The sequence below is a fragment of the Typopeltis vanoorti genome, chromosome 8, assembly GCF_054136105.1.
Source record: "Typopeltis vanoorti isolate ZY-2024b chromosome 8, IOZ_Tvanoo_1.0, whole genome shotgun sequence".
NCBI classification, from domain to species: Eukaryota; Metazoa; Arthropoda; class Arachnida; order Uropygi; family Thelyphonidae; genus Typopeltis; species Typopeltis vanoorti.
The window spans coordinates 26,795,471-26,821,589 of record NC_143556.1 but is presented as its reverse complement, the minus strand read 5'-3'; the positions used below and the strand labels follow the sequence as shown (position 1 = coordinate 26,821,589).

General features: G+C 37.2%; 1 protein-coding gene across 2 annotated transcripts in view; it reads left to right on the top strand.

Moving 5' to 3' along the window:
• LOC150103869 (ATP-binding cassette sub-family A member 2-like) overlaps positions 1 to 26,119 on the top strand; it is a 975,482-nt gene that overhangs the window by 824,170 nt on the left and 125,193 nt on the right. For both annotated transcript variants that reach the window (XM_090397162.1, XM_090397161.1), the window contains exons 41-42: positions 16,030 to 16,136; positions 16,302 to 16,443. In XM_090397162.1, the coding sequence (XP_090253288.1) occupies positions 16,030 to 16,136; positions 16,302 to 16,443 (249 nt within the window). The remainder of the gene's footprint in view (positions 1 to 16,029; positions 16,137 to 16,301; positions 16,444 to 26,119) is intronic.

The following is a 26,119-nucleotide window of genomic DNA, read 5'->3' as shown; positions in this document are numbered from 1 at the left end:
TACTCTATTTACTCACTTAACCCTTGGTATGCAGTTATACATTGCTTTGTGTTAGGTACTGCCTTGTGAATTTCCATGCACTGTCAACATCTTTTCTGCTCAGCTCATCTAATCATTCTGTTGATGATTAGATGAGCTGATCTGCTACAGAGCTTTCCATAATCACCTGCTTTATACTTCCCCGTATACCCATTTTTGACAGCAACCTTTTCTTGTTTCAGCACTTCCCAAACAAGTACCTCATGAACACTCTCACAAACTGACAGTAGTGAGAACATTCATTAACAACTACATCTTGTAAAGTTATTACAAAATCCAAAACATTAAAGCCTCTAAATCAGGATGCACAAACTTGTTAAGGCTGAAGGCCACATAGTTCCACTGTTACTTATGGGAGGGCCACCAAAAAAAAAACTTGAAAGTTATCTACCATATATTGTTTATTTTATTTATACCTATCATAATTGTTACAAAAAAGGTAATAAAAAGTAAGTGAATTTAATTTGATGCATGACATTGCATTGATTTGACAATTGTTTTGATATTTGGTTCAAGTTTTGTAGTAGCCAACCGCAAAATTGATTCTAAATTTTCATCAGTCAAGCGGTTCCTATTTTTTGATTTGTTAAGATTTGTTAATATTCATGACTGAAAAAGTTTGTTCACAAATATACGTTGAGCCAAAGAGGCTTGCACATTTTAATGCATTATCTAGCAATCATTTATAATTGTTTTTATCGACACAATGATAGAAGTTTAATAAATTGTCTTTGAATTTATTTCGCAGCCTCTCATCGTTTTGAATGTCGATGAGTTCAAGTGCTGCTTATTCGGGTGCATTTTCGGGCAAAATGGCACAAGGATTGCTAAATAAATCTAGCAACGGTTTCACTTTTTTAAATCAGAAAACCGATCCTTGAAGGCTGATATCAAGTTATCAATCTTTTCAACATACACAGTTTTGAAGTCGACATTGAACTTTCCAGAAACTTTCTTATAATTAGGAAAATGGATGCAATTCTCTGACTTCAGTTGGATTTGAAATAGATTTAACTTGCACTGAAAAGACAAAATGTGGCCGTAAAGTTGAGTAACCAATTGATCTTTGCCCTGAAGTCACGTATTTAAATGATTAGTAACGTCAACCAGAAAGGCTAAGTCACATAACCAATCTGGCTTTTTTTATGTCATGGACGTTTTTTTTTTTTTTCAGTCATGAAGATTTCAATTTCATCAATTAAATTTAGGAACCCGCTCCAATGTTTGTCCACGACTTAGCCACCTCATTTCTGTGTAAAAAATTAGGTAACCATATTCACTTTCAATTTAAAAAGTTTCTTGAAGAAACTTTTTAAATTGTCGGTGATTAAGGCTACGGGATTTTATAAAATTAATCGTTGAAACCACAACTTTCATGACATGTTCAAATCCAAGTTTCTTATGGCACAAGCTCTCCTGGGGTTATACAGTGGAATTGTATCAACTCATCGTCGTGCCATCCCAAATGCTGTTTCAATAATGCTATCAATCCAGAATTAGCTCCTATCATGGAAGGAGCTCCGTCAGTCGTGATACCTGATAATTTTGTCAGATCTAAATCAATTTTGGAACACTGTTCCAAAAGCCTAGTGAACATGTCATTACTTTTCGTTTGATCTGACAATGAACTCATTCCAATGAGCTCCTCGCTTACCTCAAACTCTTGCATTATTCCACATGCAAATATTAACAACTGGGCTGTGGAAGTAATGTCAGTTGATTCATCAATAGCTAATGAAAAATAGGCAAATTTCTTTGAATAAGATGTTAATTGATCCTTTACATTTTCTGACATTGCAGTAATTCTTCTTTGCACAGTCATCCTGTTTAACTGAATTTTTTCAACATTTTTGGCTGATTCAGGACAAATTTTTTAGCAGCTATCTCAAGGCAATCTTTAACGAAATCTCCATCTGTAAATGGTCGTAATCTTTTTGCTATAAGGCGAGGTATTTCAAAACTTATTTCTGTTGCGATTTCCAAATCTTGAATAGGTTTTGTAAACATCACTTGCTGACCTGTCAATTCTCATTTCAAAAATGAAATCTTTTGTTTACGTGGTTCTTCCGTAGATTTGAAAATGTAGAATGCAGACTTTCATAGTGTATTCTTTTGGTATGGCTACAGCACTTTTGCAAATCAAACATACGATATTATTAAACGACTGCACAAAACCACTTTTTTCGGTCCAGCTATCCTGAAACTGCTATTTTTCATCCTGTAGTTTGCGTTTCCTACTTGGCCCTGCTTTATCCATTGTAGAATTTATTTTTTACTGTTTCCTAGGGGTGATAAGTAATTGTAGCAACCACACCTATGAAAACAAAACACTCATATGACAAATAGACGAATTATAAAATTTGTTAACATTATTACTACCCGATTATTGTAAGAGACAGGCAATAGTGACGTCACATCTACTTTGCTTTGCGCATATACCATTTTTAAAAATTACCTGTCATGTAACTTGTTAAAGTTAAAATAATACACGGTGAGGCAGGTATTATTTTAACTTTAACAAGTTACTTAAGATAACTTGTTAAAGTTAAAAACTGCTTAAGATATTGCTCTCTTAGAAATTCAACAAGCTCAATCTTCTTGTTCCCATACACTAACTCCTCCTTTCATTCTATATTCCTGTAATTGAAGTCTCCCACCAGGATCACCTTCTTTTTACATGTCCAACAATTTATGTAAACATTTCCTAATCAAACATTTCATTCTCTACATTCCCTGGCCTATAACAGCATCCTATCAGATATAATAACAGGCTATTATATCTGATAGGATGTCTCATCAACTTTACACCACAGAGATTCAACATCTGTTCATTCAACATGCACAGATTCAACATCTGTGCATGTTGAATGCACAGATGTTGAATTATGTCACCCTATGCTTTGTGGACACAATTCCTTTGCAATCATTAACAGCACTCCCCCTCCTCTTTTCACATTTCTATCCTTCCAGAAAATGTATATCCTTCCATTTCTATCCCCAACATCACATCTTCCTCAGACAACCAAGTTTCACTTATTCCAAATATCTTTGGGCATTCTAACTCCTAATGGCCTCAAAGACACATTGCCTGTGTCGTTCAGGCCATTCTACCTGCACCAAGATTCTCTATTCTAGCTTCTATACCACACCTCTCTCTCTCTCTCTCTCTCTCTCTCTCTCTTTGGTCTAACTACTTCCATTTCCCTGATGCTGATTTCCATTCCCACCTGTCTCATCCTGACCTTTATGCATTCAATCACCTTGTGCTGCTGAAAACTCATCTTCAGCCTCATATCCATTGTTAGATCGTGAATGAGGCCTGCCTTTACTAGATAGACACTCATTCGTGATCTAAAAATGAATGGAGCCTTAAAGCAGAGAAAATACTTGTACTGCTGGTCAAAATTGAATTGGAAAGAAATAAGGAAAGGGGAGGGGGGTAAAGTGTATCAAAAAATTATATACTGAATGTAAAGTGTATCATATAATTGTATATTGAGTGTGTATATCCATTCGCTTATTGAAGGGGAAAGATTGTGAAACATTTAATATGTATAATTTAATGAGGGAAAATAATGTGCATAAATTGAAATAGAAACAAAGGAGTAGTATGTGTAAGCTACAGCAAACAAAGAAAACATGATGACTAAGAGCCTGAAGGTCATGACCTTGATCAGCCCATATTGGAACCTTACAAGCAAGGATTAACTAATTCTCTGAGAGGAGCTCTCTCTCATGGGTTCGCAATGAAGCATTTTGATGAGACCGTGAATGTAAGCTCTTTGGAAGAAAAAGGTGAATGATTGAAAGGAGAGAAAAAGTGGGAGACAGAGTATGAGCAAGTAGGTGAAAGGAAAGGAGGTAGGAAGTGACGATGATCTCCGAGCAGAAGGGGCGAGCTCGGGTCCAAGTGAAGCCCGAACCATGATGTTTCCCCCCTTGAAGAATTCAGAAATCCCAGACAAGCACCTCAGATGTTCCCACCGATGGCAAAATTTCAGTGCACATGAATCCATAAGACGGGAAGGCATAATCTGCAGTGTGAACAAGGATCCAACCAGGATGCACACGTGACTCACATGTGGTGATTCAGTGAAACTGTGAGCAGCCAGAAATGGTAAGGCAATTTTGTCCTTTCTAAAGTTAAGTGAGAGCGTTGAAAGAGAACACTTTAAGCAGTGTTGCAGAAGAGAAAACTGAAACTAATTTATTTGTTGGAGTAACTTTAAGGACGTTGGACTGGTAGTCCGAAGAACCATGTCAAGTGATTCTTGCTAATTCTAGTATGTAAATGTTACCTTAACTGTCTCTCCACAGATTCTTGTCTAGATATAATTGTATTAATGTGAGAGAGGACTTGAAAGTATTGTTAAAGGTAGCGACAGAAAAGAGTGACAGAGTTAGAATGGTAAGTCTGTTGCCACAGTATGACAGAGAGGAGTTTAGAAGGAGGGCCATAATCACAAACGACATTATCTGATGGTTATGCAGACGGTGTGGTGTGGAATTCGTGGACATGTGGAATGAGTTTGATCGGCAAAAGGATTTATACAAGATGGATGGCCTGCATTTGAATGGATTTGGTGTGCGGAGACTGGAAAAAGTGTTGCTGAATGAAGTGAAAATGGATGTGCAGAACCAGGGAAACTAGAACTACCAAGGAGTGGGGGAAGTGGATATGCGGACATCAGTGAGACAGTTGAGTGTAAGAATGTATATAATGTACCCGAGCCAGTACTAAGGACAAAAAAATCAGAATGGGATAGTTAGAATAATGCATCAAGATAGGGATGGGACAAAGGGACCACTGCATTTCATGTATACTAATGCCAGGAGTATTAGGAACAAGAAGGAACAATTTTTGGCCTTGATTGCCTCTTCCTGGCCACAGGTTATTGGCATTAGTGAAACATGGCTGACGGAAGATGATATAGTTAGTGGGATAGAATGTGTAGGTTATAGTGTGTTTAGGAGGGACAGAGAGAAAGAGAATAAAATGGGGTAGAGGGATGTTATTGATGATAGCTGATGAACTGCAGCCAAGGAGAATTGAAGTTGTATTGCAGAATAGTGAAAAGAGCTCATTTGAGGCTATTTGGTGTGAGATTGAGACTGGCAGAACAAAATATGCAGTTGGGTGCTGCTATATACCAGGTGATGGAATAGATGGTGGAGATAGTATGCATAAACAAATTGATGAAATCAATCGAAGGAGGGTAATTATTATGGGGGATTTCAACTATGGTAACATTGATTGGCAAGAGGAGAGGACACATGTGAGGAAGGAAATGGATTTTATTCATTTATTAAGGGATAACTATCTGAGACAGCATGTAATTGAAATACTAGGGCTGTGAGAGTGTTTGACCTGGTAATAGCATCTGAGAATTTGACTGTAATGAATATGATCGTGTTGCCACCTATTGGTGAGCGTGATCATAAGGTCTTGACCTGGGACGTGGCTAAAGGTGTGGAATTTTCGATTAAGACAGGGTATATGTGGAATTACCGTGCTGGCAAGTATGACAAGCTTAGGAGATTGCTTGGATGAGTGCCATGTCGTGTACAACTGCAAGGGCTGGATGTCGATAGAGCATGGGAAGTGGTCAAGGAGCATTTACAGGAGGTTATGGCTGATTGTATACCTAGGGTCTCAATAGTAAAACAAGTAAGGTTTAAATGGATGAATAACACCATTAAGCTTGAGCTACAAAAAAAGAAACAACTGTGCAGGGAATTTAAAGAATGAGGTGACCTGCAGGCACACGAACGGTATATAGTGCAGGCCAGAAGGGTAACGAGTGCGGTAAAAAAAGCAAAAGCGGATTATGCAAGGAAACTAGCTATGCAAGCTAAAAAGAATTCCAAACAGTTCTTTCAATATGCTACAAGCAAAAAAAAAAACCTGTACACGGCAAAATGATTTTAAGGAATGACGATGGTAAGGAGGTCACTGAATCAGTCGATATGGTGGAGTTACTGAGTGAGCACTTTGCAAAAGTATATCATCCAGGTGGTGACATTGAAAAAATGAAGGAACAATTAGTTTATACGGGAATTGTGATGAATGAAGTGGAGGTGAATAGTCTATTACAGAACCGTAATGTGAATACATCTGTGGGATTGGATGTTATACCGGCACGGGTCTTGCGTGAAGCGGCTAAAGAATTATCAGTGCCCTTGACTATGTTGTTAAATCTGAGTCTTGGGTCTGGTTTAGTCCTGAAGGTGTGGAAAGAGGGGAAAATAGTTCCACTGCATAAAGGAGGATCTATGACTACGGTTGCAAATTACCAACCAATCAGCATATCAGGAGTCGTTGTCAAGGTCTTGGAGAAAGTAGTCAAGAGAAAAATACAGGAATGGATTGATGAAAATGAGATACTGTACGGTGGACAGCATACCTTTGTGAAGGGTAGATCATGCCTCAGTAACTTGCTCAAGTTTTATAACACAGAGCCAGCTGAACTGGATAAGGGTAATGGGTTTACAGTGATACTGCTGGACCTGGCTAAGGCCTTTGACAGGATACCACATGGAATTCTAATCCATAAACTGCAACATATGGGAATGGATATAGGGTTGGTGAGATGGATAAGTGGGTGGTTGATGGAGAGATATCAGAGAGTAGTTTATTCAGGAGTAAAATCCAAAAGACGGCCTGTGACTAGTGGTGTGCCGCAGGGTTCTGTTCTTGGACCACTGCTGTTTAATTTGTTCATTAACAATATAGGGAAGGATCTAAGAGGAACAGTTCATTTGTTCGCTGATGATATAAATTTGGGTAGGACAATAGTGAATGCAGAAGATGTCAAAATCTTGCAGGATTTTGCCGAGCCTTGATAAGACCTCATCTCGACTACTGTGCCCAGATTCGGTCACCTAGGTTCCTTCTTGATGGGGAGGAGGTGGAGAGGATCCAGAGGTGAGTGACTAAGATGATATCAGGTCTATGGAATGAACCTTATGAGAACAGGTTGAAGATTTGTGGGTTGCAGAAATTAGTTGATAGGCGGAAAAGGGGAGACATTCAAATTGCTAAAGGGTTTATATAGGATTAATTCAGAGGATATTTTTGAGATCAGGACTGGTGGTGGGAGAACTAGGGGACATCTATGGAAGCTGGGCAAGAGTGTGGTTAGCAAGGGTGTTAGAGCTGGGTTCTTTACTTTTAGAGTGGTAAATGAGTGGAATAAGCTGCCAGAGTCTCTTGTGGGTGCTATGATGGGGAGTGAGTTCATGGCAAGGTTCATGGATAGATACTGATACTGTGAGAATGTCGTATAGTTGTGTGGACATGGCGTTTAGGGCCTCCCTCGATGAGTCTAAGGACTCTCTGGAGTTGCCCATAATAATAGTTATAGTAATTAATTGTCCAAGTGCTTGCTTTTCTTAGTGGATGATAAATATGTCAATTTATGAAATTTTCATGTAATATTATTTAAATGTGGTTTGATCTAATTAAGATAACTGACGAATCAATTATTTCATGTTTAATATATTCTATTAGTGTAAAATAAAACTTTATGTTTTATCATTTGAAATCCTGGTATTTGAATTTGTGTTTGAGACCAACATTTGCTACTCACTAAACTACGAACCGTGAACATTTTATGAGAGGGCCCGGATATTTCTAAGGTATAATAACTCTAACTGGTGCAGTATAAATATAAATTTGTTAAGGTTTGTTACCCAGGGAAAATCCTACAATCCCTGACCACAACCAGTAGTGATAAGGCACATTCAGAATTAAGTAATATTAACGTCCCATACCACGAACCATACAATCTAACGCCATCTTCCTCCTGCCATGCAATCTGTTGATTTGTGCTATCCTGCTTCACAGGTAGACCATGATCATTTGCTACATTAACTTCTTGACTCTGTGCCTTCTCAGAAAACAATAGCCTTTCTAAATGGCCTACACCAAACCCTTCCAAATGCAATCCATCAACTTTAAACATTCCAACTTTCCTTCAAATTCAGTCCATAGATTTACAAATTGAATCCCCTTTGCTCACACAACTCAGCCATCTTACTATTCATTATCTTTGCTCTCCTTCTAATAATACCATGCTTGGCCTCCTATGCCATCCTATTATGTATAACACTGCTTCTTTTTTTTGTTTGTTTGTTTTCTGTACTAAAGGTCGAAACCAGTCTGAATAAGTGATCTTTCCCAATATATTATCCTATAATCATTATAATAATAATACATTATAATACAATTATAATAATAATAATACATTATAATACAATTATAATAATAATTGCTCAATTATCCTATAATGCTGTGCATTATAGGATAATTGAGCAATTTGATCTCAAATCTTCATATGTGGGTCACCTAAAAATGTTACATCATTTTCAAACTTTTGTTTGCTTGTGTAGCTTAAATAAAGGATGAAACAAGAATATTATTTTTGTTAAGTATCATTTACTTTTTTTTTTATGTAGTTCCCACCCACAAAAGATTATTAATAAACCTGTAGTACCTTTGTATCATGGGTGGACTAAGGATATATTTTTTTTATTTTTATCAATTTTATACATATATTGTATTTTTAATTTATTTTTTACTTAGTCTGTAAACCCTGCTCTAGAGATCAAACATGGAATATTTTCAAACCACTTGAGTCCGCCGATAAGCAGAGTGATTGTCTTACACCAGGTAATGATGTTAAAAGTTTATTTTGCACTTGGTTAGACTATAATAAATTTAATTTAATCCTTTATCCAAGTGTGAGCAAACAAAGTTTGCGCCTGAAAATATCTTCAGGACTGAGGTAAGGTAGTGCAACACCAGGCAACTCAAAGCAAAGGTGTACCAAGCTAACATCCCTTCTATCTCAGTATCTCCCATAATGCAAAACACATCTCCTTGCGGATATGAATAATGTTATGCATTAAGAGAAGGGCCACTACCCAGACCGGTTTTGACCTTTATTGAGGTCTTGTCAGTGGGAGCCAGGCCCAGAAGTGGAGATACCAAGAAACTTTGAACTTAATTAGTTGATGGACTGAGTCCTTGACTCTTTATCCCTTCATCTGGATTTTAGATTGTGGGTGATGAGATTATTGTGGGTAATTCACCCGCTCATTTGAGCATTGATGCTGTATCAGCTTTCTCTTGCAATGGAGGATTTTGGTTTTTTATGTTTGAAATGATCTGAGGGCTTGTAGTCTGTTGCCTTTCGAAATAGCTGATTTGGGTGATTATCCGTGATTGTGAAGAATTTCTCCGCAATGCTTGTCATGTAGGTCTTAATATCTGGAAGATTGGCTTCTTGATGTAACTGGATGTTTCTGATGAACCATGGGGCATTAAATGCCATTCTTAGGCATTTATTCTGTATTATCTGAGGTCTGTTGATGTTGCTTTTAGTCGTGTGACCCCAGGTTGGAGAGGCGTAAGTTAGTTGCGGTCTGATTACCAATTTGAAAAGGAGGATTTTGTTGCTTATGCTTAGGAAGCTGTTCCTATTCAAAAGTGGATATAGCTGTGCTATAGTCTGACTTGCCTTAGTGGCAACACTATCCATATATGACTTGAAGTTTAGACGTCTATCAAGATGAACTCCCAGATATTTGGTAGAATTGTGCCAAGGGATGATTTTACCAAACATTTGTATGCTTGTATTTGGTGAAAAGTACTGCAGAGCTTTTGTTTGGATTAATTGCGATACGCCACTTGGTGTACCAATCTTCCAATTCATTGACTGCTCTCTGCAGCTTGCTTGTGGACGGAGGGATCTGGCTATAATGATTGTGTCATCGACATACAGAGCGGTGATAGCTGGAGACAGTTTGGGGAGATCTGCCATTTATATGGAGAAGAGTAGGGGAGATAGCAGAGAGCCTTGAGGGACCCTGGCCGTGATTCTCCTCTCTGTGGATCTGATACCATTGAGTTTTATTTTAAATTGTCTGTTATTTAAATATGATTTGATAAGTATAACTAGTGGTAATGGAATACCAACTTCGTGTAATTTAAAAATTAGTCCGTGATGCCACACTCTATCAAATGCCTGAGTGATGTCCAGGAAAACTGCACCAGAGTGTTGGTGCCATTCATACCCTTGGGTTATATGTTCGATAACTGTAAATTTGTAGCGTTGTGGAGTGATATTTCCTAAAGCCGAATTGTTCATCTTGAATGACATGGTTGATATCTGTTGCCTCTTGAACCTGTGTGAGAATAGCACATTCGGCTATCTTACCTATGCAATGAAAGAAGGCTGATTTTTCTGTAATTTTCAGGGAACTGTGTATTTTTTCCAGGTTTGGGAATTAGGAAAACGTCGGCAATTTTCCATCACTCTAGGAAATAATTTAGCCAGAGGATGGCATTAATGATGGCTACTAGATGCATAACCCCTTTGAGGGGAAGTAACTTGAGTACCTTGTTTGTTATTCCATCTGGACCCGGAGCCTTTTTGTTATTTAGTTTTCTTAAAATCTCATATACTTCTGTTGGTGACACGGATTTGTTATTGGATTGGATTGAGGCATTTTGATTTATTTTATGCACTTGAGTGTAAATTTTACTTATGAAATTTATATCTGTATTGATATAATTGGGGCTGCATTGTTTTTCTAAACTGTCAGCAAATGCTTCAGCTTTTTCCTTGTCGTTGTAGACAAGGAAAAAGCTGAAGATTAGATTCACCTTGAATTGGAGGAAATGTAAAACGCTTTGAATGAAGTGATTTCATCATTTTCCATATTGATTGATCCTCTGTGTTTAATTGGTGAATTTTGTTATTCCAGAGTTGGTTACGGTAGTCCTTTAGGGCATATCGAACCTGGTTTGTTGCTCTATTGACTGCTTGTTTATCCGCTGGGTCCATTGTTCTCTGATATTGTCTTCTTAATCTGTTTTTCTCTTGGATAAGACGTTTTATATCCTCTGGGAGTTTATTTGATGGTGTACATTTGGTTATATTTGTTACCTGTGTTATAGCTGTCAGCAGTTGTTTTTCAAGAGTCTTCACTGCTTTTTCTACATCTTCGGCAGATGTTATATGCGGTATAATAGATTTAGTTTAATCCTTTATCCCAGTGAGAGCAAACAAAGTTTGCGCCTGAAAATATCTTCAGGACTAAATATAGTGTTGTACTATCTTATCCAGTAAGTAGTGCAACACCAAGGCAACTCGTGGCAAAGGTGGAGCAAGCTACCAGGCACTTCTAACCCAGTATCTCCCATAATGCAAAACACATTTCCTATGTGGATATGTATACTGTTATACTGTTATGCATTAAAGGGATTGGCCATCTACCCAGACTAGTTTCGACCTTTATTGAGGTCTCTTCAGTGGGAGCCAGGCCCAGAGCTGGAGATACCAGGCAGAAGCAGTAGCAAGTCATCTGTGCCTATGGGAGTTGCCAAAAGGTTTATCACCTTTTTTTAAAAATTACTCTGGATTTAGAGAAAGATGTTGAAAATTTATTTATCACTAGGTTAGACTATTATAGTCTTATAGACTATTATAGATTAGACTATTATAGTCTTATAGATTAGGTTAGACTATTATAGTCTTATAGACTATTATAGACTATTATAGTCTTATAGACTATTATAGATTAGACTATTATAGTCTTATAGATTAGGTTAGACTATTATAGTCTTATAGACTATTATAGACTATTATAGTCTAACCTAGTGATAAATAAATTTTCAACATCTTTCTCTAAATCCGGAGTAATTTTTAAAAAAAGGTGATAAACCTTTTGGCAACTCCCATAGGCACAGATGACTTGCTACTGCTTCTGCCTGGTATCTCCAGCTCTGGGCCTGGCTCCCACTGAAGAGACCTCAATAAAGGTCGAAACTAGTCTGGGTAGATGGCCAATCCCTTTAATGCATAACAGTATACATATCCACATAGGAAATGTGTTTTGCATTATGGGAGATACTGGGTTAGAAGTGCCTGGTAGCTTGCTCCACCTTTGCCACGAGTTGCCTTGGTGTTGCACTACTTACTGGATAAGATAGTACAACACTATATTTAGTCCTGAAGATATTTTCAGGCGCAAACTTTGTTTGCTCTCACTGGGATAAAGGATTAAACTAAATCTATTATATTATAGTCTAACCTAGTGATAAATAAATTTTCAACATGTTATATGCGGTATTGGACCAATGTTTTCCTGGAAGGCTGAGGGAAGTTGTTTCCAATTTATAAATGTGGTGGTGTTTTCTGTTAAATCTTGTATGGTGCCTAGTTGTAATATGATGGGGTTATGATCAGAACTTAAGTCGTTGATTGCTTGTATCTGATAGCTGTGCGCTATGTTTTTTAATATAGCTATATCTAGTACATCAGGACGTCCGGTAGCTCCGTAATGTATGGGTTCAGTGGGTCCTATTACTGTTATATTTCTTGAAGTGGTGTAAGAGTTGAGTATTCTTCCATTAATATTTGAGTTTCTGCTGTTCCAGACTGAATGTTTGGCATTAAAATCTCCGGCTATAATCACTGCTCTGCCTGTATTTAGTATCACATCTAAGTCAGATTCAAGGAGTTTTTTATTTGGGGGGGTTGTAGGCTGCATATATCATAATGCTGCTTGTGTTTTCCATATGTATATTTCTATTCCTGTAGTTTCCATGTGTTCTGTTTGGGGTTCGGCTATTGAATTATGTTTTATGTTTCTTTTCACAAAGATGGCAATGCCTCCACCTCTAGCAAAGCATCTGTCTGTATGGTATGTGCTATAACCGTTGATTCTGATTTTGTCACTTGGATGAAGATGTGTTTCATTTATGAGGATGATGTCTGCTTGGGTTTCTGCTGCAAACTCCTGCAGCTCCTGTAATTTGATAGATAAACCATTTGCGTTCCATGAAACAATTTGTAACGATTTTGGTTTTCTTTTAGACTTATCCATTAAGAATTTCCATAAAGAGTGATTGTGTATGCCTTAAGATGATATCCTTGGCTTCTTGAATTGGGTTGGTTTGTTGGAGTTCAGCAAGCATTTCACCTAAGTGGCTTGTTATGTTCAGTAGGATAAGTTTGTTGGTTTGCTGTGACTGCTTTAGTTTTGGGTCTTTTTGGAAGGTTGATCTTGTAACTTCAGCATACAATCTTCCATCCGTTGTGGAGACTATGGTTTGATGGGAGGACGCATGTTCTTGAAGAGGTTTACTGGTTTTGAGTTGTATCTTTTCGTTTTGGGGAAATGCTGTACAGCCCCTATAGTTTGCAGGGTGTGGTCCTCTGCAGTTTGCACACTTTGCTGGAAGTGTGCGAGGTTTATGGCGTTCATTTGATGCGTGTTTGCCACCACATTTCACGCAACGAAATTCAGCCTTGCAGCATCATTGTGCATGCCCAATCTTCTGGCATCTATGGCACTGGGTTGTAGTTGATTTATGTTTCAATGCCTCAACTTTTATGACTAGATCACAGATGGTTTGGAGATTGTATATATGTTTTTGGTCTTTGCTTATTTCCACCAGAATTAGGGGATAGGGTGTTTTATCAGCTCTCTGCATTCGGCTGACTTTAATTGGGCTAAATCCCTTAAGTTGGAGGTCTGCAGTGAGGTCTTCTGTTTGTAATGTTTCAGTTACTCCCCTTAACACAACTCTTTAGATTTTTCTCACTGTTCAGTGCAAAAGTGTGGTATGGCAGGTTATTGTTGTCTAGAAGTTTGGTTATTTTTCTGTAGTCTGATGATGTTTTAAGTTGTATACAAATCCCTTCTTCTGTGTTTGTGGCTTTAATGAAGGTGATATCTGAAGATTTCAGTGTAGATGCAACGGACGTCCAGTACTCCTTGGCCCTTAGGACGACTGGGGGTACCCTTTCTTTAATTACATTATTATCTGGTTCTATCTCTGCTGTTTTGGGTGTATCTGCAGTAGAGGAGATTTTCCTTTTCTTTTTGACCATTTGGAATTCTTTGTTGGTTTCCAAAAACTGCGGAGTATTATCCAGAGATGCAGCATCCTCTATGTTCGTGGAGTGACTTAATTCTGGTTCAGTCAACATACTTCCATCATTTAAATCATCCATCCTATCTTCTGTGACTGCTGTAGGGGGGAATGTATCTAACAGCTTTATTTTCCCTGGCCAGTTGTTGCTCAATAGTTTTCCTAATCTTAGGAATTCTCTGTAAACTTCTTCAAATATGCTTTCATTGAGAGGTTTTGACATGTCTGATAGAAGGCAACAACTCTATTAGAATAAAGTTTGAGAAATGGGTCCTAGAGCCCAATGTAAATATCCCTTAGATCAAATCGATCTACCAGCATAGGTAGCAAATATTTCACAAAATGAAGAACGCTTACCTCTATATATAAATATCCCGTAGATCAAATCGATCTACCAGCATCGGTACCAAATATTTCACCTTAAAATGGTGAGTTCTAAACTACAGATTTTTTAACACTAACACGCGAGCCACCATTTTACTTCACTCCAGAATTCCCGAATCGGAGATACCAAGGCAGAAGCAATGGAGAGGTCATCTTTACCTATAGGAGTAGCCAAAAGGCGGCACACCTTATTATTAAATTACTCTGGATTTAGAGAAAGATTTTGAAAGTTTATTTTGCACTTGGTTAGACTATAATAAATTTAGTTTAATCCTTCATCCAAGTGTGAGCAAACAAAGTTTGCACTTGAAAATATCTTCAGGACTGAAGTAAGGTAGTGCAACACCAGGCTACTTGAAGCAAAGGTGGACCAAGCTAACATCCCTTCTATCTCAGTATCTCCCATAATGCAAAACACATCTCCATGCAGATATGTATGATGTTATGCATTGAGAGAAGGGCCACTACCCAGACCGGTTTTGACTACCTTACCTCAGTCCTGAAGATATTTTCAGGCGCAAACTTTGTTTGCTCACACTTGGGTAAAGGATTAAACTAAATTTATTATACCAGGTAATGATATTCATCTCCCTCCTAAAGACATTCAGAAACATCCATGCCCACAGCAAGATTTGAACCCGCAACCTGTTGGAGAGTGGGTATACTAACCACTTGGCCAACTAGGCTGGCCACTTTATAATCAAGTGAAAAAAAAACAAAAAAACTTGTTAACAACATTCTCTATCTTCCTTTAAACTAAATCTTGAAATGATAAGTAATGGTGAACTGCCCTAGGTAAGTATATGGATAATGCTTTACCTGATAACCAATGGGGTTGGGTTTGAATCCAATTTATTGGCATGGCACTCTAACTTTGTAATCCTACTTTTGTTCTGTCTACCTCTATTCTTTGGAATAGTCCTCCTGCAACTCTTTTCTGCAAAATTAACAACTTTCCGATGATCATGAAAATGTCGAAAGCTTCCATTTTTCTCTTTAACCACTTCTCACATGTGGCATTGATGTGCTATAGGTTTTACAACCTCTTGTGTATAGAAGGAGGAGGGAGATTGATAAAAAATAAATAAATTAAATTAAATCAGTAAATAAATAAAAGTTGGCAGATAATTTTCCTCACTCAAGATCAGACAGACCACTGTCTTACTTATTAGAGACTTGACATGGCATGAAAGTATTGTGTTAATCTCTAGTACAGGGATTCTGAATTTTTTAATCCTTAGCCCAGCATCGATAATTAATGTGCTGTAGACTTCATCTTTTATTGAATAGATTATCATAAAAAAAAAAAAAATTGGCAAAAAAATATTTTTCTTTGATATTTAATTCACATTATAAATATGTTATGATGTAGAGGTTTAGGTGCTGTATATAATATCAGCTTAATTGAAATGCATAAAATATTTCTTAACATAATTATACTGGAGAAGTCATGCTTATCTGAAAATAATTTATGAAGCCCAAAATATTTTGTTTTTATGTATGATATATAAAGTTCCTCAAACTTTATATATCATACATTTGCTGCCTATGCATTGTAGTTACTCAGCAGAAGAGCAGAACTCCTTTAGTATACTCCTTTAATGATTTGGTATTGCATTATACATTAGAGAAAAATAATATCAAAACTTTTACTGTTTCAGTGTCTAGGACTACTAGGAGTTAATGGAGCAGGCAAAACTACAACATTTCAGATGTTAACTGGGGATACTTCCATAACAACAGGAGATGCTTACTTACATGGTTACAGGTATCTTGAAAGTTACAAGTGGCATGTTTTACTTTAAAATAACTTTAATTCTTTGGAACAGTGATATTTAAGTGCATTCCAAAATCATTGTGTGTGTGTGTGTGTGTGTGTGTGTACGCGCGCGCACGCACATATATATATATTTTTCTTTTTTTTTTACCTCAGTATCAGAAAAGAGTTCCACCGAATACAGGAATATATTGGATATTGTCCACAATTTGATGCTCTTTATGATGAAATGACTGCAAGAGAACACTTGCAACTATATGCAAAGTTCAGAGGAATTCCTTCCAAGAATGAGAAAAAGGTACATTTGAAATGTTACAAGTTATATTGCAGATACTTTGAATGTAACATAACTGTATAAAATTTTTATAAATGCCATTAGTTTATGTAGTTTTATGTAATTATTTGAGTGATTTAGGATGACATTAAAAAAAATTGGATAGAAAATAGGTTTATCCTTCCTACCAAGTAAAGTGGATCTAATACACCAATCACTTTATGATGCTTTCATTATTATTATTATTATTTATACAGTCTTTTGACTCCATGGAGTCAAAATACTCTTCTCAGAACATTAAAATAAACCATCATACATCTTTGTTGGAATAAGTGAGACATGGATGGATGAGGATGACATCCTTACAGGAATAGAGGTGGAAGGGTATGATATATTTAATGAAGATAGAAAGGGTAAAAAGGGAAGTGGAATGCTATTGATGATAAAAAAAGAGTTAAGTCCATACAAAGTAGAGATGCAAGGGGAAAATAGTGGGTGTGATTTTGAGCAAGTATGGTGGGAGATAGAGGTGAATAGAATGAAATACTTCATTAGATGTTGCTATATGATGAGCAGTGTATGACAAAAGGGACCTCCTAGATCATCCTAAAATATCATGGAGTAACAGACCCCATAATATTTTAGGATGATGATAATAATAATCTCCTTAAACCTGTTCACTGAATAATAATAATAATAATATTAATAATAATCTCCTTAAACGTCTTGCAATCCATTCCACTCATTCATCACTAAAAGTGAAGAACCTAATTATTTATTTATTTCGTATCCAAACACAAGTGGTACAGAAGTAAGTAAGTGGCACAACATTATTTACAACAAATTAGGATACATTACAAATGAGAACAGCTTAAATTTGGTAGGTGAATTATACAGGGAATAATATTTAAATATGAAAAAAGGAAACTATACATAACTTATATACAATAAATATGATCCGACGTTCCTCCAGTATCTTGCACAATCAACTGCTCTTTCTGTGCAGGATATAAGGTCCTCTTTTGTGCAAGGTGATGGGACAAGAAAGAAGGTGTTTCATGGACTGGGTTGTCCCACACTCACACTCACTAACCACACCACTCTTAGACAATTTCCAATTGTGACTCCCTTGTTTTCTTCCTACTCCCTATGTATAGAAAAATTTCTTTTGCATGAATCTTATAGAATCCTTTTAGTAACTTATAAGTTTCTATCATATCCCCTCTCCTCTGCTTGTCAGCTAAACTATTCAGTCCACACACTTTGAATCTGTCCTCATAAGGAACATTCTACAAATGTGTCATGAACTTGGTCACTTGTCTCTTATTCCTCTCCACCACCTCCTGGTCCCCTAGAAATGCAGCTGATGAAATCTGCACACAGTAGATGTGTACAGATTTCGTCAGCTCAGTCATAGCGCCTTAAAAACAGGGATAATAACCTCCTTATCATTACTTGTCCATGTGTTCTTCATCATCCGAGTAATCCTCTGAGCTATTTTGCCAACTCTGCAATATGTCCTGCTGAATTTCAAATCTCTGTCCACCATCACCCCCAGAGCCCTTGCCTCATTACTTTCCTATAATCTAGTACCATCAATATGGTGCAAAGCATGTAACCCTTTCATCCCAAAGTACATTAACTTACATTTTACAACATTAAATTGAAAACCGTTGTCCTTTGTCCACACTGCCAATTTATTTAAGTCATCCTGCAAGATATCTTTATCAATTATTGTCCTCCTTAGTTTTGCATCATCAGCAAACAGCTGAATATATCTGCCCCTCAAATCTTCCTATATATCATTAATGTAAAAATTAAAAGGTAGTGGTCCTAGTATAGTGCCTAGTGCATGCTACTAGTCATCCTCATTCACTTTGATTCCACTCTACCATACATCACCCTCTGATGTCTGTTTTTCAGCCACCAACTTCATATCCATTCCCTTTTGCTTGAACTTATGTAATAATTTTCCATGTGGTATTCCATCTAATGCCTTTGCAAAGTACAGCAGTATCCATAGTGTAGCTATTTCTTTTATCCAATTCTGCTGTCATCTTATAAAATGCAAATAAATTACTGAGGCAGGACTTTCCTTTTACAAAGTCATGCAGCCCCTATAGAGTGTCATATTAATATCCACCCATTCCTGAATTTTACTTTTAACCAACTTTTCCAATACTTTAACCACCACTCCCAAGATACTAATTGGTCTGTTTGTTACTTCTGTCTTAGAGCCACCTTTACATAATATAACTATCTTAACATCTTTCCACTACCTTGGAACCTTGCCAAAGCTGAGACTTAGATTAAACAACTTCATCAGAGGCACTGCCAGTTCACTTGCACATTCTTGTAGCATGATTTGACATTCCATCCATTTCATCTACTTCAATTTTTACATCAGTCTCTGTCACGTCAGTAACTTCAAGTGATTACTTACTAACTGAATTATTTCTTCTGCTTCTGTCACTTCCCAACCATCTGCACTGAGTAAAGTTATCTTTCCATAATAATTCTTTCTCTTACTTGCTATGTAGTGAAAAAACTTTTGGGTTTACATGCCTAGCTAATTTTCTCTCAAAATCTGATTTAGCCTTCCTTACCATACTTCTTCTTGCTGGTGCTTCATATTGCTCATTAGCATGCTGATCATCTATTTGTTTATATTCCTTTCACAATACTTTCATTTTTTGCAGCTCCTGCTTTATATTGCTACTCATCCACTTAATCCCTACTCAGTTTATCCTCCTGACCCTAGGTATGCACTCTGATACTGCCATGTTCAAACAATCCCTGACTGCTTCCCATGCCCTGATGACATTCATTCCATGTAGCTTCTTACGCCATGGTACTGCTCCAAGTTGCCTCCTAAGTCTGTCATAATTACCAGCTTTGCAGTTCAACATAAACCCTTTCTTGACAAATGTCACACATTGAGCAACCTTCTAGGACAAGAATGTATGGTCACTTTTTCCTGTTGGAAATCAAGTTGCTACTGAGTTATAGTAGATTTTCTGATGTTATTACCATATCCAACACTCTCATACTCTTGGTCCCCTACATCACGTACTGTTTCAGGTAACTGTATAATTTCCCTTTCCATTTTTCCATGTCTTTTCCTCCTTCCAATCTCTATTCCCCATAAGTGAACTCTCCATTATAATTGCTTGGCCTGCATGCATTGTGCTAATCTGCCAATGCATGACATCCACTTGTAGACCCTTAGGTCTATAGCAGTAACCAACAATATATTTTGTCCTATTGCCCTCTCACACCAGACAGCCTCAAATGAACCATTTCCCTCAGATCTACAATCTTTCTGAAGTTCATCAGCTATCAGGAAAAATGTCAGATGGCGGTTCGCTGGAAGGTTTGCATAAACAAGGCTCCCAGTTCAGATGAAATTTTTTTGACTGATTAATTATAAATAAGTGTGTGTTTATGTGTAAGAGTTGGGGTAGAAGTTGGCACTTGTTTGTTTGCAAAGTTGAGTTTTATGTTAAGTTTGTTTACAAAATTATTAAACTTACTGAACTGATACAACACAGCTGTGAAAGGCAAGTCACTGCATAGGTCTGCATGAAAAACAAATAAGATAGACAGGATAGATTTCTCAAAGATGATATGGTGCACTCAGTGTTTCATGTATGCATGAAGAGATTATTTTTGTTAAAAACGTTTAATTTTCTTGACCAAAAAGCTCTGGAAAGACTTTTATTGGGATTATATTGATCAAGTGCATATAATAAATAACTAAGTTATACCAACTGGTTTGTTTCACCAACTAAGTCTGTTGGCATCTTCAGGGTACATAACTGATGTACGGCACTAAAAAGTAAAACACTGTTACAAACTATAATCAACCGATTCCAATTATATTAAACAAAGAACAGAGCACGTACAACACATTCATAGAGCGTGGATGATATCACTTGTTGTTATTTAGGAACGTTCTATAGTTGGCACTATAATTCAGTTCTGGTGAGTTGAAGGATCTGATAAGGGTCTTCCAGATCACGGGCAAGATTAGTCCTTGGTTCCTATTAAGGTTTTGTATACAGCGGGCAACTGTTGTGGCCTCCTTAAAAATTCGGGAGCGAAAGTCCTCCTCCATGTAAGGAATTGTTCTTCTATCCCACTCTATGGTATGGTTCGTTCTTGAGAAATGAAAAGCTAACCCCGATTTTCCTTCTCTGTTATTATTGACGTCATCTATGTGTTCTTTTTGCCTAATTTCAAGTCTCCTTGAAGTTGTTTGGCCGATGTAAATCAAGCCGCACGAGCATGGTATGTTATAAACACCAGCATATTTGGAGAATGGATGGCTGTCATTTGGAGATCTTAAGAATTGTCTAATCGTTTCTGTTGGTTTAAAGGCCACTCTTATTTTATGTGGTCTAAGGAGTCTAGCAATCTTATTGGAAACTGTCCCTAAGTATGAAATGACAATGGTAGAAATATAACGTACATCATCTTGTTGTCTTTGTCGGGGTTCAGAGAAAAGTATATCGTGGACGAGTCTTCGAGGGAAAACCATTCATGGTAAGGTTGGTGGATATCAGGGATAGTTCTTCCTGGAGGTCTTGTTGATCTGTTGTAAGCAGAGAGGCACGGTTCTTCAGCATGTGTGCAATACTAAGTTTCTGAGAAATGTGGTGTGAGGAAGTGAAATGTAAATAACGTTCTGTATTGGTAGGTTTGCGGTAAACTGAGAGGTTGATACCACCATTCGGAATCTTCTTAATTAAAGTGTCCAGAAATGATAATTGGTTATCTTCTTCAAGTTCTAGAGTGAATTTGATTGATTGTGTGGTGTAGAGAGTTGATTTTGTTAAGAAATTCGAACAGGTCCTTTTTTGTGCGGTTCCAAACGATAAAGATATCATCAACGTATCTCCACCATACTGTGGGTTTAGGGTCTGTTTGAGTTATGATTTTACTTTCAAAATCCTCCATAAAGAGCTCAGCATAAGACAGAGAGAGAGGGGGGCTACCCATTGCAAGGCCAGTGAATTGTTCATATATGATTTTATTCCATAAGAAAAAGTTTGATGTTAAACAATGACGGAACAGAGAAGTAATAAAATGTTGATGACTTTCTCCACAGGGATGTTAGTGAATAGAGATGTAACATCCAGGCTGGCGAGTAAATCCGTATTGGAGATAGAGATGTTGTTCAGTTTTTCAAAGAAATGTTGTGAATTTCGTATATAAGTGTCCGAATTATGGATGTGAGGGTTGAGGAGGCCTGCCAGGTGTTTAGATAACAGATAAGTTGGCGAATTGATTCCATCCACAATCGGGCGTAGTGATATTCCATTTTTGTGTACCTTAGGAGCCGTATAGTCTTGGTGTTAGTCGATGCATGGATTTCAATCTTCGTTTTAAGTCTATAGACCAGTTCTCCATATGACGTATTAAATCGTTGGTATCATTGTGGTTCTTTAGAGTTGGGTCTATGACTAGAAAACAGTAGGTTGATGTATCCAACAATAAGCTCTTAATCTTATGTTCGTAATCACTGGTTTAAAATCACTGTTGAATTTCCCTTATCTGCCTTCAATATGCCTTCAAACTATACAATGTTCTTTTTTCCAGAGTAGTGATGTTTTTGTTAGGAGTTCTGGAAGATGAGAGGATGATACTACTTTTTAATCTAATATCATTAGCTATGGGTTCCAGTAACGACGAGACTGCCCTTCCTGTATTACAAATGATATCCACTTTAGGGACATTATGAACTGTTATAGCAAAATTGAACCCTTTTTTAAGTATATTGATCTCTGGTTTTGTTAATACATTATCCAATAAATTAAAAATAACTTTGCTGTCTGGTAGAGAAGGTTTTGACTTAAAACGTTTTGTATAAAGATCGTTAAATTTTTTGATTTGGTTTCGTTTGCTTGTTATAAAGGCTTTATCATAGCTAGTAGTGACCATTCTATCCAAATGCGACCATATATCTTGATCTAAAGTACTAGAAATATCGTCATAAATCTGATAACAGTCTAAATCTATTTGGCTTAAAAGAAATCTGGTATGCTGTATCCTTTCACGTAGAAGTGCCGAAGATGTTTTAAAATAAATATGTTTCGCTCGTCTTGAATGGAATTGTTCGAGTAAATCCGTATCTCCAATACAGATTTATTCGCCAGCCTGGATGTTACATCTCTATTCACTAACATCCCTGTGGAGGAAGTGATCAACATTTTAGGAAGTTTGCTCCCACAAGACATTACTTCTCTGTTCCATCATTGTTTAACATCAAACTTTTTCTTATGGAATAAAACCATATATCAGCAATTGACTGGCCTTGCAATGGGTAGCCCCCTCTCTCCATCTTGTGCTGATCTCTTTATGGAGGATTTTGAAAATAAAATCTTAACTCAAACAGACCCTAAACCCACAGTATGGTGGAGATACGTGGATGATATCTTTATCGTTTGGAACCACACAAAAAAGGACCTGTTCGACTTTCTTAAGAAAATTAACTCTCTACACCACACAATCAAATTCACTCTAGAACTTGAAGAAGATAACCAATTATCATTTCTGGACACTTTAATTAAGAAGCTTCCGAATGATGGTATCAACCTCTCAGTTTACCGCCAACCTACCAATGCGGGACGTTATTTACGTTTCACTTCCTCTCACCACATTTCTCAGAAACTTTTCTCTGAACCCCGACAAAGACAACAAGATGATGTACGTTATATTTCTACCATCGTCATTCCATATTTTGGGACAGTTTCAAATAAGATTGCTAGACTCCTTAGACCACATAAAATAAGAGTGGCCTTTAAACCCACAGAAACGATTAGACAATTCTTAAGATCTCCAAAAGATAGCCATCCTTTCTCCAAATATTCTGGAGTTTATAACATACCATGCTCGTGTGGCTTGAATTACATCGGCCAAACTTCAAGGAGCCTTGAAATTAGGCAAAAAGAACATATAGGTGACGTCAATAATAACAGAGAAGAAAAATCGGGGTTAGCGTTTCATTTCTCAAGAACGAACCATACCATAGAGTGGGATAGAAGCACAATTCCTTACATGGAGGAGGACTTCCGCTCCCGAATTTTTAAGGAGGCCACAACAGTTGCCCGCTGTACACAAAACCTTAACAGGAACCAAGGACTAATCTTGCCCGTGATCTGGAAGACCCTTATCAGATCCTTCAACTCGCCAGAACTGAATTATAGTGCCAACTATAGAACGTTCCTAAATAACAACAAGTGAGATCATCCACGCTCTATGAATGTATTGTATGCGCTCTGTTCTTTGTTTAATATAATTGGAATCGGTTGATTTTAGTTTGTAACAGTTTTTTACTTTTTAGTGCCTTACATCAGTTATGTACCCTGAAGATGCCAACAGACTTAGTTGGTGAAACTAGTTGGTACAACTAGTTGGTATACGCTTGATCAATATAATCCCAATAAAAGTTTTTCCAGAGATTATTATTATTACTGGTATCTCCATGGAGTCAGTAGACTCATTGCGGGAGACCCAAACTATCAAAACAATATCTATCATATCTGTTCTTGAATTCATTTACAGACGAAGAACTCACAACTGAGTCAGGCAATGAATTCCACTCATTCACCACTCTCCAGACGCAAAATCTCATTCTCACGCCCTCGTTAACCACACTTTTACGTAATTTCCAGGGATGACCTCTCATTCTTCCATCACTATCACACAGCTGAAACATTACCCCAGCATCAATCTTATAAAAACCTTTTAGTAATTTAAACGTTTCTATCATATCACCTCTTTTCCACCTATCAACCAACCTCTGCAATCCACAAGCTCTCAGTCTATCAACGTAGGAAGCAATTTTTACATCACTCACCAACTTAAGCACTCTCCTCTGAACCCTTTCCACAGCCTCCTCATCTCCAAGGAATCCAAGTGACCAGACCTGAGCGCAGTAATCCAAATGAGGAAGTATCAACTCTTTATAAAAGGGAATAATAACCTCTTTATCTCTAGATGTTAGTGTGTTCCTCAATAACGAAGTAATCCTATGTGCAGTCTTGGACACCTTAGCAATGTGTCCCCTGAACTTCATCTCCTTAAGTCCCTAGCCTCATAATTCTCTTGGAGTACCATTCCATCAATGTAGTACACAGCTGGTAATATTTTAATCCCAAAATGTATAACTTTACACTTTTCTACATTGAACTGACATCCATTTCCTTTAGCCCATTTTTCCATCTTATTTAAATCATCCTGCAAACTCTCAACATCAGCTTGGTTTTTTATTGCCCTACAAAACTTTGCATCATCAGCAAACAACTGAATATCTCCCTTTAAGCCATTTCCTATATCATTTATGTACAAATTAAACAACAATGGCCCAAGCACAGAGCCGTGAGGCACACCACTGGTCATCTGCCTCATCCTGGACTCTGCTACTCCATACACCACCTTTTGGTATCTCTCCCTGCGCCATTCTCCTATCCATATCACCAGTTTAGTATCTATCCCCATCTGCTCCAATTTGCACAACAGTATTCCATGGGGTATCCTGTCAAAAGTCTTAGCAAAATCCAGAAGTAATGTCAGAGGAGATGTTTTTGTGGAGAGGCTGAATAAGAGAAAAGAATGAGTGTGTGGGTATCTAAGAAGTGCAATATTCTGATGGACCATAAGGTTTACTTAGATATAAGTTTAAATATGAGTAGGGAACATGCTGTCATAGCAGACATGGTAATTGAAGATTGTGCGAATGTTCAGAGTGTGTATGGAAATGATAGCGTTGATTTTGATTGACAATAAAGTGGGTGATAATTTATACTGTGTTAAAATATAGTGTGAAATTAATGATAAAGTTGGCAATAATGACGTTGAAAAACAAAGTGAAGTTGATGGTAAGGTAACGAGTGGGATTGATGCCAAACAAGCATGTGACTGGGCAATAAAATAGTGAGAGTGAATGATATTGGAAAGAGGATGCAAGATTTAAAGGCTGAGTTTGTGAAGATGAGACAGATGCAGAGTGAAATGATGAGAACTGTAGATAAGGAAGACCGAAACCAATGATGTTGGTATAAAAATGAAAGACCCATGAGCATCATTGTATGGCGATTTGATTATTACAGGTTTGGTAAATGAGAAGATGCACAAGGTTTGTTTTCCTGGAGGTAAAATGAATACAGTGATTGAGGCATTGAATATGAGGACTAAGTGAGCAAAGGAGTTTTTAGTGGTAGTAAGGACAAATGACTTAACTGGGAGCAAGGAGAATGTATTATTGGATATCAGGAGGTAGTTGAAAGGGATAAAAGATAATAGTGTGGTAGGAGAGGTGTTCAGTATGTTGCCCAGGTATGACAGTGATGAGATGAGGCAGAGAGCAAGAATTATGAATGATATGTTAGCAGAAATGACTGAATAGAAAGGAGTGTGTTTGTTAATGTGTGGAAAGAGTGAGTTTGAAAGAAGAATTAAACTGTATAAGAATGATGGACTCACACCAACAATTTTGGTGTGAGTCATTTGGAAAGACTATTGCTGGTAGGGAGAATAATTAGTGCAGAGAATGAATCTGAGCAAGTAAGAAATGATGTGAAAGAGTCAGAGAGTAAATGAGAAAAGATCAAACTGGTGCTTATGATTCAGGAAGCTGTTATTGCCAGAAGTATCAGAAAAAAAGGGAAATAAAATGAATGCATTGATTCAGTGTGTT